Here is a 12,483-nt window from a genome sequence, read left to right as displayed (position 1 = left end):
CCCAGAACTAGAAGCTCCACACTGCCCAAGCCACAGATATCTTCCCCAAAGCTGCCTGTGTGGCACAGTGGAAACTACAGGACACCTTACCCCAGGAATGGTACAGAGGGCTATTTATGGAAATAGAGGACAGGACACAGTTTTCCCCAGAGCAGCAGAATGGTATTCCAAAACAACCTGATCTTAGTGCACAGAGTGGGGAAGCTCTGAGAAGTTAGCAGAGGGACAATCCTATCTATATGAAGAGAACTCTGGTCTGGGATTAAAAGGAGATCTTTTCATGTTCCCCTGCATACAATCGAAGTGAGGAAAAACCTAGGAAGAGAGAGAGATTTTATAGTCATCCCATACTATAGATCTTCCATATCCAGACAGACAGTCACAGTCTGAAGCATCAAAGTGGATAATCAACTACATCCAGAAACAAAAGAGAAGCCCAAATCCACAGAAACTGAGTTATTGTCTCCTGTGTCTAAGAGATGACACCACCACCACAAAAAACAAAACCAAGAGAACTCAAGAAGCATGAAGAGATGTTGGGTGGACAAAAGGAGTTAAGAAAAAACATATTTTAAAAATGGCCTTTGCCTTACCAAAGAAATCATCCCGCACTATGAGAGCCATCCCATACGAGAAGGGGAAACAGAAAGAGATGGGGACAAAGGGGAGGAAGAAAGGAAGAGAAAAAAGCAGCCATTAAGTACCAAACTGTAAACAGCAAATAGAACAGCTCATCAGTCTGTATGAGTATGTGTGCATGGTACATACTATGATGTGTGTGATACATACTCATGTACGTGTGCATGGTGTACATTGTGATGCTCAGTAGGGGCAAGTCTATAACCTGCTCACTAGAGCTTGGCCTACCAGGGATTTAAAGCCTGAGATATCAGAATATGCTTCACAGGATTTCCATTTCCATCTTAATCGTTTGCCCTGAGTTATGAGGCATCTTTGGGCCTCCCACCCCAACAACAAAGGCAACTAACCAGACAGCATGGACAGGACAAGGGAAAGACAGCAGGAGAGGGAAATTAAAATGGGGGGAAATCATAGTTTATATCCAGGGTGCCCTTCCTCTCTATACATAGGGTCAAGCCCATTTCCTTACACAGGAACATTCCACATGCCCACTCACTTCAGTGAGGTTTTTCCCAGGGAAATATCTTAGGCTTTAGTCTTTCATGGGAGAATGATAAAGAAAATCCAGACCAAAAGAAAGGAAGATGCATGCTGCTTTCCCTTTCCTTGGCAAAGCTCTCTCAGTGTTCTGCAGGCCCAACCCTGAGAGGCACTGGCTTTCTCAACTCCCAGGGAGTCGATGGGACATGAAGTCACTCAGCATGTCTGTGCTGCCTCTAAAGACATTTGTGTCTGCACATCGACTGCCTTGGATAGGCAGTAAAGGCCCAATCCAACTTGGGAACTGGATCAGGCCCTAAGTGCACTGTAAGAGAAGGAGCGAATTCTCCAAGTGTAGGGCTCCCAGGGACTTCTTCTGATGGCAGAATGTGGCCCTAAGGCAGTGAGTTTCCTTTACAAAAACAGCGTAATAGGCAGGTACAGAGACAGCATCTGCAAAATGTTTAGCCAGGAGGACAAGGCTTCAACAAAGAGCAGAAGTTCTGCCACTTTCAAGTCCATCTCAATCTTCATTCATTTAGAGTAAGGAGAAGAGCCTAAGCTAGATTTCTGTGCCCACCTGGATTGGATTTGGGGTACAGCTCCTGCCCTGACAAAGAGGAACTTTCCACCCCAGACTAGAGGGAAAGACATAGTAGGGTGTTCCCATGGTCTTATTAAGAGAATGGAGTGATTCTACAGAAAGCCACCCCCCAGCCCAAAAAAAAAAAAAAAAGCTTATCAAGACATAGCAGGCATGTGAGCATAAAGCAGAGATGTTCTATTATATCAGGACCTATCAGTCCAAGCCAACCAAATCAGAAAAAGGCAGAACAAAGGCTGCAAAGCCAACTGTGATTGGACAGCAGCAGGGGAGTATCATGTGTATACCACATCATTCAATCTAAACTCAACAAGGATAAGGAAAAACAAGGAAACTGAACAGAGGAGAGATACACACCTGAGAACTCCCCTAAGGGCCATGTCCAGCGAAGCACAGAGAGACAGGGGAGAAAAGGAAGTGAAAAAAGGATCAATCAGTGACTGAAACCAACAAAATCAAAATTTTGTTAAAAAAATTAACAATGATTCAGCCATTTCAATGTCAAAACGCATGAAATAGTAAGGACAGGACCTGCCATGACTGCAGATGGCATGACTCTACATACAGAACATAAAAAAAAAAAAATCAAGGGAAGATAATCCACAATGAACCTGGAACCACATGCCTTGGTTGTCAGTTTTGCAGACAAGAATCTGATGAGGCTGTGTCTTCCTATGCTAGATGAACCTTTGTTTTCCTATGATATGTTCTATTTAAAACTGCTGGCCAAAGGCTAGTTCACACATCCCGCCCACTCCTCCTCCTCACCTAAGTGAATGATATATTTGTCTTTCCCAACCATATCTCATCGTACCAATGATGTAGTCAAAGGATGCCTTAACCTGCAAAGACAGCCATTAGTATTTAAAACAGTCTTTTTACCCCAACACTGGGACTGGCTTTGTTATTTGGCTTCAACTTCTGTGATGAAATAACATATAACTTACCACTAGTATATTAGCTGAATCTCTCTCTTCATCACAAAACCCCTTTTATGAAAAGCAAGGTCACCAAAGTAAACACTGCCAGGTCACCTAGCAGTGAAAAGAAGGACCCTCCCATAGCCCATAACCAGCATTCATTTTGCCCCTCACCCTTCACTTCCAGATTTTTATGGGCAGTGAAAACAGGAAAGGTGTTTGTGTGTGTGTGAGAGAGAGACACACATACTGTACCTACAGTAAATACAGTGAGATTATAGGAGTAAAAAATGAACATGTAGGATTAAATGAGGAAGAATGTTCATAGGGTTGTAGTTGGAAAGAGGGGAATTCAATTAACAATTATTACTAGTAAATAATTGTTTATATTCCACACCACTCTCTGAACTACATCCTTACATGAACAAATGTATATGAAGCTATAACTAAGCAATGAGAAATCTGGATTTAACCAATGAATTTAGACCATTCTCCCCAAAACTGCAAAAAAGAGTGCCAAGAGATGATAGTCCAAAGCTAGCTTTGCAAACATCCAGAAAGGCAGACTGAAATCCCTCCAACCAGGAGATAGACATGCTTCTTGAGGATTGTACAAAAATAACTTCTGTAGACATCTGTTGTTTTAAAGGCTTCACAAATGACATTTCTCAGATATTAAGAATCTCAATCCACCTGGGAAAAAATACATTTGGAAGACTTTGCACCCATTTTTGGGTCTCCATATATGAGAATCAAGGCTTGACTGGTGATTGTCTGAAATAACTCCACTGGCTTCCATTGATTTACACAGTGAGAATTCAGAATCCAGTCCAAAAATAGAAAGAATGCTTCTTAATTTCTGGATCCTGTTGAGCTCTCTCTCCACTGTTTGATCCATGTCTACATCGTGCATTTTCTCTGTGATTCTTCAGGCTGTAGTCGGGCTGAAGGAAAAATAAGTGCCCCAGAGATAACAACTTGTCAGATAAGAGCAGAAAAATGGACAGATTTACTACAATCAAGCCCTAGCTTCTTCTTGGCTAAACTGCAGCTTTATCAAAGATCTTTAGAACTTTGAGTGTGTGAGGGCAGAAGAAACAGTAAACTAAATTAGTCTTTTTGTCTGTGAGTTTGAGAAAGTATTTATAGTCAGAGCCATCTAAAACTTATGATGGATTAAATATAAAAGTATAACATCTAAAATCTTCTACCTGCCTCCTTTCCCTCACCCCATCCTAGCAATGTGTGTGTCATATCATCCAACTCAAAACTTCCCTTAGATTAGGTGACCAGAACCCAACAAAAGGCCTAAATAGAGTAACATCATTTCCAGGAAACAGACAGGCCTCACTTCATCCCATTTCCCAGGCTTGTAAGGGAATCCATAAAAGCCTCCCCACCTAGATGGCCAGCGTCATTACCACAGCTTTGAGACTGTAAGCAGTATCCATCCTCCAGCGATGAGCCACAGAGGCCTCCTGATGATTGTATGGAGTTCTGTTGTTCTAATCAGAACCAGAAAATTGTCTAGGGCAGAATCACAAAAAAACTGGTTACTGAAAAATCCTATTCTATGATCCTCAGTAAGACAGCTGGTGAGGGCATGCTTTAATATGTTTCTTGGTGTAACAACTTGGGTATGTAAGATGAAAAATCAGAAGCTTTCAGAGTGATCCTGGAGGTCTTCGAAATTCTTCCTTGGTGACAGGTTCATTCTCCTGGTTGATCTCTAGGAAGGACAAACCTTTCCATAGAAAAAGTAAAAACAATGAGGAGTCCTTGTGGCACCTTAGAGACTAACAAATTTATTTTGGCATAAGCTTTCATAGGCTAAAACCCACTTCATCAGATGCATGGAGTGGAAAATACAGTAGGCAGATATAAATACACAGCACATGAAACGATGGGAGTTGCCTTACCAAGTAGGGGGTCAGTGCTAATGAGCTAATTCAATTAAGGTGAAAGTGGCCTATTCTCAACAGTTGACAAGAAGGGGTGAATACCAAGAGAGGGAAAATAACTTTTGTAGTGCTAACGAGGCCAATGCAATCAAGGTGGCCCACTTCAAACAGTTGACAAGAAGGTGTGAGTATCAGCAGAGGGAAATTAGTTTTTGCAGTGACCCATCCACTCCCAGTCTTTATTCAGGTCTAATTTGATGGTGTCCAGTTTGCAAATTAATTCCAGTTCTGCATGGAGTGGTGCCGTGAACCTAGGGAGTGATGCCAAGACCTGAAGTGGTACTGGGACATGGATCGGCGCCATTGCCTGGAGCTAGGCCAAGATGACAAACGGCACCAGGACCGGCGCTGGGTCCAGGATCTGCTCCATGACGGCGACCAGGGGCACAATCAGGAGCACCGACGCGAGCTCAAGCAGTGCCGCGAGTATGACCGGTGCAAGTACAACCGGTGTCGGGAACGGGAATGGTGCCGAGAACGGGAACAGTGCTGAAGCTCAACCACAGGTGCCAATGGAGCCCATCGGTGGATCAAAGCCTGCTTGCCCCGAGACAGTGCCGTCCGCAGGGGCACTGGGGCCTTGGCGTGGAGCAGAGGAGACCACAATGCTGTCATGGCGACAAGGTCCCTCACCGCCGCAAAGGTGTCCAGGGTAGAAGGCAGCTGGACTTCCACCACGCTGCAGGTTGGGGAGTCCAGTGGCACCGGACTCAGTGGTTCCCCCCGTGTGGCCAGAATCGACGGTGCTGGGGCTATGGCCTTTGCTCCCGGGCGCTCCCCTCCAGGATGTGCCCCAGTGACTGGCTCCAGGGAAGCAGGTCTCTGTGCAGGAGAGCTACCCTTCTCCAGCTTCCGGTGCCACTTCTGTCCCAGGGAGTGGGAGCGGTGCCGAGCCGATGTCACTGACTGCAGTGCCGGGGAGCAGCGGTGCCGCAGGTCTCAGTCAGAGTCCAACCGCGGTGCCACCTCCACTACCGAAGAGCTCGTTGCCAGGTCCTGCCACACCGAAGGAGGCCGGAGACTAAATGCTGCCTCCATAAGGAACTGCTTCAAGTGAAAGTCCCGCTCCTTTTTAGTCCGAGGACGAAACCCTTTGCAGATCCTGCACTTTTCAGATTGATGAGCCTCCCCCAGACACTTTAGGCAAGAGTCATGGGGTTCACCCATTGGCATGGGCTTAGAGCAGGACTCGCAGGGCTTGAATCCCAGGCACTTGGGCATGGAGCCCCGAGAAGAAAAGTCAGGGTGGAGGGTAACCCTCCAACCCGACTAACATGAACTAAAACCAAAACCAAGAACTACAAACCAAGCTAACAACAACAACTATCTATAGAGCTAGGGAAATGTGGAGAACTTGCAGAGCAAGATGCCACAGTTCCAATGACCGTCACGGGTGGTAAGAAGGAACTGAGGGAGCGCCGGGTCGGCAGGGGTATATATTGAACGCCATGCAGGCACCACTCTAGGGGGCTCCATGGCCGACCCGACGGATGCTGCTAGGGAAAAGCTTTCCGACAGCCATGCACGCAGCGTGCACACACCTAATTGGAATTAATATGAGCAAGCACTCAAAGTACTACTCATGCTTCACCCTTGATCAGACATATTCTTCCATAAGAGCTGGTAAACATAATTATAATAAATGTCTGCCAAGGTACCACCTCCCATAATATACAAGCCAAGAGCCGCAGTAACAATGAGTTGTTTTCAACTGGGCTCTCCTCCAAAATTCTTCATCAGTCCTGCATCAGAATCTAAACAATAAATGCCTTAGGACTCAGGCACTGGCCAGCATTTTTGTGATCTGCTGCTGCTGCACAATGCAGCTGTTCTAAATGCTGCAAAGGTACTGCAATACATAGGCTATAAACCATCACCTATGCAGCAACACACCCTTGAGGCCTTAGAGGGTTCAGATACAAGGCTCATAGTCTGTTCTTGTCAAAGGTGATTTAAATATCTTTTTATTTTTTGCAGAGATGGTCCATTGCAATTTTGCAACAAGATCACGAACTGGCTTAACTGAATCTACATCCAAAGTACTTTGGTGAATGCTGTATTTTCAGAACTAATGATGAGATAGGCCATGAGCCTTTGTCATTTCAGCAAGCTCAAGAGACAACCAGAAAGAAAATATATTCACCCTACACACTTAATGCTTTCAAATACCTCTCTTGCTTATACTCAGAACACATAAGGCATTCTCTAAGAGCCCTCTTATGTCTCAAGTTACTGGAGAACTCCTTAAATCAAGACATTGAGATTTGAGAATGATGTACATAACTATAGGCTTTGTCTATCATATCTGCACTGTATTAACTTCTATGGGACTTAATCATGTGCTTAAGTGCTCTCATGAACTGGGGCCTAGACACCCAAAGTTCTACCCCAGGAGGCACTGGGCTCAGTCTACAACCTGGGATAGATTCCCTTCTTTGGCTGTTCCAAAGTCCTGGTCAGGAACCTCAGGTGATGTGCCCAGGCTTCAGGACATAATAAGCCCCTTCCAAGATTGCCCTAACACAGGGGTAGGCAAACTATGGCCCGCGGGCCGGATCCAGCTGCGGGATTGCCACCCCCATGGCACTGCGGGCCCCACACTGCTCCCAGAAGCAGCCAGCACCACATTCTGGGGCGGGAGGGGAACGACAGAGGACTATACGCGCCGCCCTCGCCTGCAGGCACTGCCCTCCACAGCTCCCATTGGCTGGGAATGGGGAACCTCGGCCAATGAGAGCTTTGGGGAAGGTACCCACAGGCGAGGAAAGCGTGCAGAGCCCTCTGCCCAGGCAGGGAGCATGCCCTGGCCCCATGCACGCCTCTGCCGGGCCAGAGCCCACACCCCTCCTGCACCCCAACCCCTACCCTGAGCTCCCTTCTGAACCCCTCCTGTACCCCAACCCCCTGCCCTGAGCCTCCTGCTGCACCCCACACCCCTCCTACATCCCAACTCCCTGCCCTGAACCCCCCAGCTGCACCCCGCACCCTTCCTGCACCCCATCCTCCTGCCCTGAGCCCCCTGCTGTACCTCACACCCCTCCTGCACCCCAACCCCCTGCCCTGAGCCCCCTGCCACACCCCATACCACTCCTGCATCCAACCCCCTGCCCTGAGCCCCCGCCACACTGCACACCCCTCCTGCACCCCAACCCCCTGCCCTGAGCCCCCTGCCGCACCTCGCACCCCTCCTGCACCCCAACCCCCTGCCCCAGCCCTAAATTCATGGCCCTGCATGCAATTTCCTCACCCAGATGTGGCCCTTGGTCCAAAAAGTTTGCCCACCCCTGCTCTAAAAGGTGTACTGCGTCATTTTTCACACTCTCTACAGCAGAGTAAAACATACAATATAGGCTATAATATTTCTGTATAAAAAGAGAAAATTTTTTGAAGTTTTTATAAAATTAGAAAAGTGGTTACTTTCTTGCAGAACAATGGTCTGTTTTCAAATCTATATCACTCAAAAAAACCCGTCACTTCATATTCAGTTGCAAGTGTCTGTAAAGTTATCTTTGGGTGGTGAAATATAAGGAAGCACAATTGTTTTTCCAGGGAGTTTGTGCAAGAGAATCACACACACAAAAATTAACTTATGCATACAGACAAACATAGCCCTAACAAAACAAATCCCAAAGCTATTAAAATGACTTTTTGTTAGTTTTATTATGATTATTACATATTTCATTCCTAGATTGTCCCAAATTCCATCCCAAATTGTTTTTATTGACAAGGAGTCACAATTCTGAAAGGAAGAAAGAAAATTGTCTGTTTCTAAAGCTGTCACTCAGCCCTAACTACAGTGGAGTGAACACGGTTTTTATAAATATTTTTACCTAGCAGATCTGCTCCTTCATCCACATCCCCAATGACCTCTGACCCTGCTGTGGAAAGTTCATGATACAGAGAGTCTGTGTTGATGCCGAAAGCTTTGTTCACAATCCCCTGTGTTGGGCTGTTGTTGGAGGAAATAAAAAGAAGGAATCTTGTTACTTGGAAATATTTTAGCTAGAAGATTCCTCTCCTGAATTATCGAACAAAGTAGATCACTGCAATCAAAATACAGATATCTTTCTATTCATTCACCATAGGGCTGAGACCATGGACTTACTATGTAAGGGATAAATATACCTTACGCCTCATATCAAGGATAAGTATCGTTCAGGGTTCCAAATATGAAAGATATACCACCAGTGTCCCATAGATCAGCATAGCAGGCCCAGCTCAGATCAACAGATTAATGTGAAACTCCTTTAAAAATCATACTGTTTTATACTGATTATATAAAAACCAGAATGTTTCCTACTAATTGGAGCTCCTAACTCTGATGATTAGTATTCATTTGTTTTACCGTAGATCTTGGAGACCACCCATTCAATCCTATAATTCCATCAGTTCAGGTACATGGCAGGCACCCACTACCCACCTGTAGGGATTTGTTTGTTCTTTGTTAGTCTCTAAGGTGCCACAAGTACTCCTTTTCTTTTTGCGGAATCAGACTAACACGACTGCTACTCTGAAATTTGTTCTTCTAGTGAGCATGTATGCACGGCTATATATGTGTGAGTGTATGAAGGATTTATTTAGGAAAAGGTAATCAAAGAGATGAACCTTACATTTAGTATTGGAAACAGCAAGGTCTTTTTTATCCTCAGTTGGGAGCAAGTTCCAGATTCTTGGTCTGATTCCTGTGAAAGTTCTCTTTCCTGCACACATGAGCTTCCTCTTATTTGTTGACTGTTTCATGGCTCCAATGGAAAACAGGTGGTTTAGGAGGTCATGATCATTGAGGAAGAGGCAACCTTCAGGTAACCAGAGCCAATCCCATGGACTGGTTTGAATACTGGAATAAACACCTTGAACTGCATTCTACTGTACTGGGAATCAATGCAGAAAGTGGAGCAGCTGGGTGGTATGTTCACAGCATTCTGCTAAGCAGACAGACAACAATGTTCAGTACCACTGGAACTTATCTCAGGTTGTGTAGCTTCACTCCTAGGTATACTAAATTTCAGTAATCTAGCCTGGAGGTCATGAATCCATGGGGCACTGTGGTCAGCTGTGTCTGACAAGATGAGGCATACTCTGCTGGCCAGTTGTAAGTCATGCCTAACCAACCTGATTGCCTTCTATGATGAGATAACTGGCTCTGTAGATATGGGAAAAGCGGTGGACATGATATATCTTGACTTTAGCAAAGCTTTTGATACGGTCTCCCACAGTATTCTTGCCATCAAGTTAAAAAAGTATGGATTGGATGAATGGACTATAAGGTGGATAGAAAGCTGGCTAGATCATCAGGCTCAACAGGTAGTGATCAACAGCTCGATGTCTAGTTGGCAGCCAGTATCAAGCGGAAGGCCCCAGGGGTCAGTTCTGGGCCGGTTTTGTTTAACATCTTCATTAATGATCTGGATAATGGGATGGATTGCACCCTCAGCAAGTTTGCGGATGACAATAAACTGGGGGGAGAGGTAGATATGCTGGAGGGTAGGGATAGGGTCCAGAGTGACCTAGACAAATTGGAGGACTGAGCCAAAAGAAATCTGATGAGATTCAACACAGACAAGTGCAGAATTCTGCACTTAGGACAGAAGATTCCCATGCACTGCTACAGGCTGGGGACCAACTGGCTAAGTGGCAGTTCTGCAGAAAAGGACCTGGGGATTACAGTGGATGAGAAGCTGGATATTAGTCAGCAGTGTGCCCTTGTTGTCAAGAAGGCTAACTGCATATTGGGCTGCATTAGTAGGAGCATTGCCTGCAGATAGTGATTATTCCCCTATATTCGGCACTGGTGAGGTCACATCTGGAGTAATGCATCCAGTTTTGGGCCCCCCACTACAGAAAGGATGTGGACAAATTGGAGAGAGTCCAGTGGAGGACAATGAAAATGATTAGGGGGCTGGGACACATGATTACAAGCAGAGGTTGAGGGAACTGGGGTTCTTTAGTCTGCAGAAGAGAAGAGTGAGGGGGGATTTGATAGCAGCCTTCAACTACCTGAAGGTGGGTGTGACGGGGCACAGTGGCCCTGCACTGGTATCGCAGGGGTTAACCCTTCCTTCCTGGCAGAGGAAGCCCCGCCCTGGAAGCCCTGCTGGGCATGCTCCAACTGGAGAATAGGTATAAAAGCCTGCAAAGGTGCTCAGTCTGGGCTGACCACTGGAGGAGAAGGAGCTTCTGAGGAGGGACAGCCAAAGCTCCTGGATCCAGGGACCAACCAAGCCGGGAGACACCTAACATCCCAGACGGAGGTCTTGGCAGGAGGGGACGGACCAGAGGATCCCCCTCCCCAGAGTGGAGAAGACGACATTGCGGGTAGGAAGTGACCCAGGGACATTTTAGAGATGGGCAGCGTTAAAGCTGCACTGACACTCGGCGTGTTGCGGGCGGATCCCCGCCGAGCTAAGCGCAAGGGGAAACCCTGCCAATAGGAGAGCCTGGGGTCAGGACCCGGTGGAGAGGGTGGGCCCAGGTCCCCCTAACCCCCACACACACTACCATTGGGATACACTTCCCTGCCTGAGAGGGAATTATATGGACTCTGGCCGTTGGGCCACACTGCCCTGACGTGTGGGGCAAGTTATCTAGACTCTGGCCACTAGGCCACACCACCCCGCTTGCCTGGGGGATTGTATAGACTCCGGCTGCTATGCCGCACCGCTCCAACGCAGGGAGCGATTTATGTGGACCCTGGCCGTCAGGCCACACCACCCGATACTCAAAGTGACACATGGACTCAAGCTGTTAGGTCCCACTACCCTGACTAAGGGACGAGTACAGGGAAACCGGCCATTGGGCCACATTGGAACGCCCTTACAGTATGGGTGTGGCAACGTAAGAGTGGCGAGGCCTCTCCACCCCATCCTGCCACAAAGGGGCGCTGCGGTGCCGGACCTGTCACAGCGGGTTCCAAAGAGGATGGAGCTCGGCTGTTCTCAGTGGTGGCAGATGACTGAACAAGGTCTCAAGTTCCAGTGGCGGAGGTCTAGGTTGGATATTAGGAAAAACTATTTCACTAGGAGGGTGGTGAAGCACTGGAATGGGTTACTCTAAGGTGGTGGAATCTCCATCCTTAGAGGTTTTTAAGGCTTGAGAAACCCCTGGCTGGGATGATCTAGTTGGTGTTGGCCCTGCTTTAAGCAGGGGGTTGGACTAGATGACCTCCTGAGGTCTCTTCCAACCCTAATCTTCTATCATTCTATGACATGGATTTTTTTTTTTTTACTGCCATGGCTATACGAGCAGCCTTCAACTATCTGATACCACTGAAGAATTGGAGATAAATACCAGTGCTGCAGCCCAACATATTCCAAGACAGACACCCTCACTAGTGGGCAGCAAAAACAGCAAGAGGACCACTTCTGGATTGACCAATTTAATAACTGAAACTTTAGAAAGCATTATGCATGATAAAGCAGCAAGTCCAAGGCTCAGTAACCCCATTGTACTTTGTGTTTCCAGCTGGCCGCCCGCAATCTGTCGTCTTGGTGCACAGATTTCCTTGATTAAAGGGCTCTCTCCTTGTAGCTGCATCCCTGGGATTCTTCTCTATTCATGAGATGAAGAATAATCAGTCTGAACATCAGCCACTCTCATGGCATACAACACACACAACTGGCTCTGCTACAGTGGTTCCTCCTGCTGTTGTTCTCAGAATATTACACATGTCTCTCACACATTCTGGCCATGCCATCCTAAGAGGAAACTTCACTCCTCGTTCCTGCATCATCAAAATTCTTCATGTCTCCTCCCCTGTACGGTGCTTGTCCAAATAAAGACCACTCACCATATGCATATAAAACACTTGCCCTTTATTGCCTCTCTTTGCCATACATACATCTAGGCTATTATATGTCTGGCAGCACTGATGCACCAA

The 12,483-nt window shown here is 46.7% G+C and overlaps 1 protein-coding gene across 32 annotated transcripts in view; it reads right to left on the bottom strand.

Annotated features, from left to right (window-relative positions):
• Positions 1 to 12,483, bottom strand: part of MAPK8IP3 (mitogen-activated protein kinase 8 interacting protein 3) — a 154,665-nt gene that overhangs the window by 60,867 nt on the left and 81,315 nt on the right. For 22 of the 32 annotated variants that reach the window (XM_073362974.1, XM_073362986.1, XM_073362975.1 and 19 more), the window contains 3 exons: positions 8,438 to 8,556; positions 2,084 to 2,095; positions 594 to 611 (listed from right to left, as the gene is read on the bottom strand). In XM_073362974.1, the coding sequence (XP_073219075.1) occupies positions 594 to 611; positions 2,084 to 2,095; positions 8,438 to 8,556 (149 nt within the window). The remainder of the gene's footprint in view (positions 1 to 593; positions 612 to 2,083; positions 2,096 to 8,437; positions 8,557 to 12,483) is intronic. The other 10 variants (XM_073362978.1, XM_073362988.1, XM_073362996.1 and 7 more) reach the window with 2 other exon arrangements.

This window comes from Lepidochelys kempii, chromosome 10 (assembly GCF_965140265.1).
Source record: "Lepidochelys kempii isolate rLepKem1 chromosome 10, rLepKem1.hap2, whole genome shotgun sequence".
NCBI classification, from domain to species: domain Eukaryota; kingdom Metazoa; phylum Chordata; order Testudines; family Cheloniidae; genus Lepidochelys; species Lepidochelys kempii.
The sequence above is the reverse complement of the archived record's forward strand: the minus strand, read 5'-3'. Positions and strand labels throughout refer to the sequence as shown.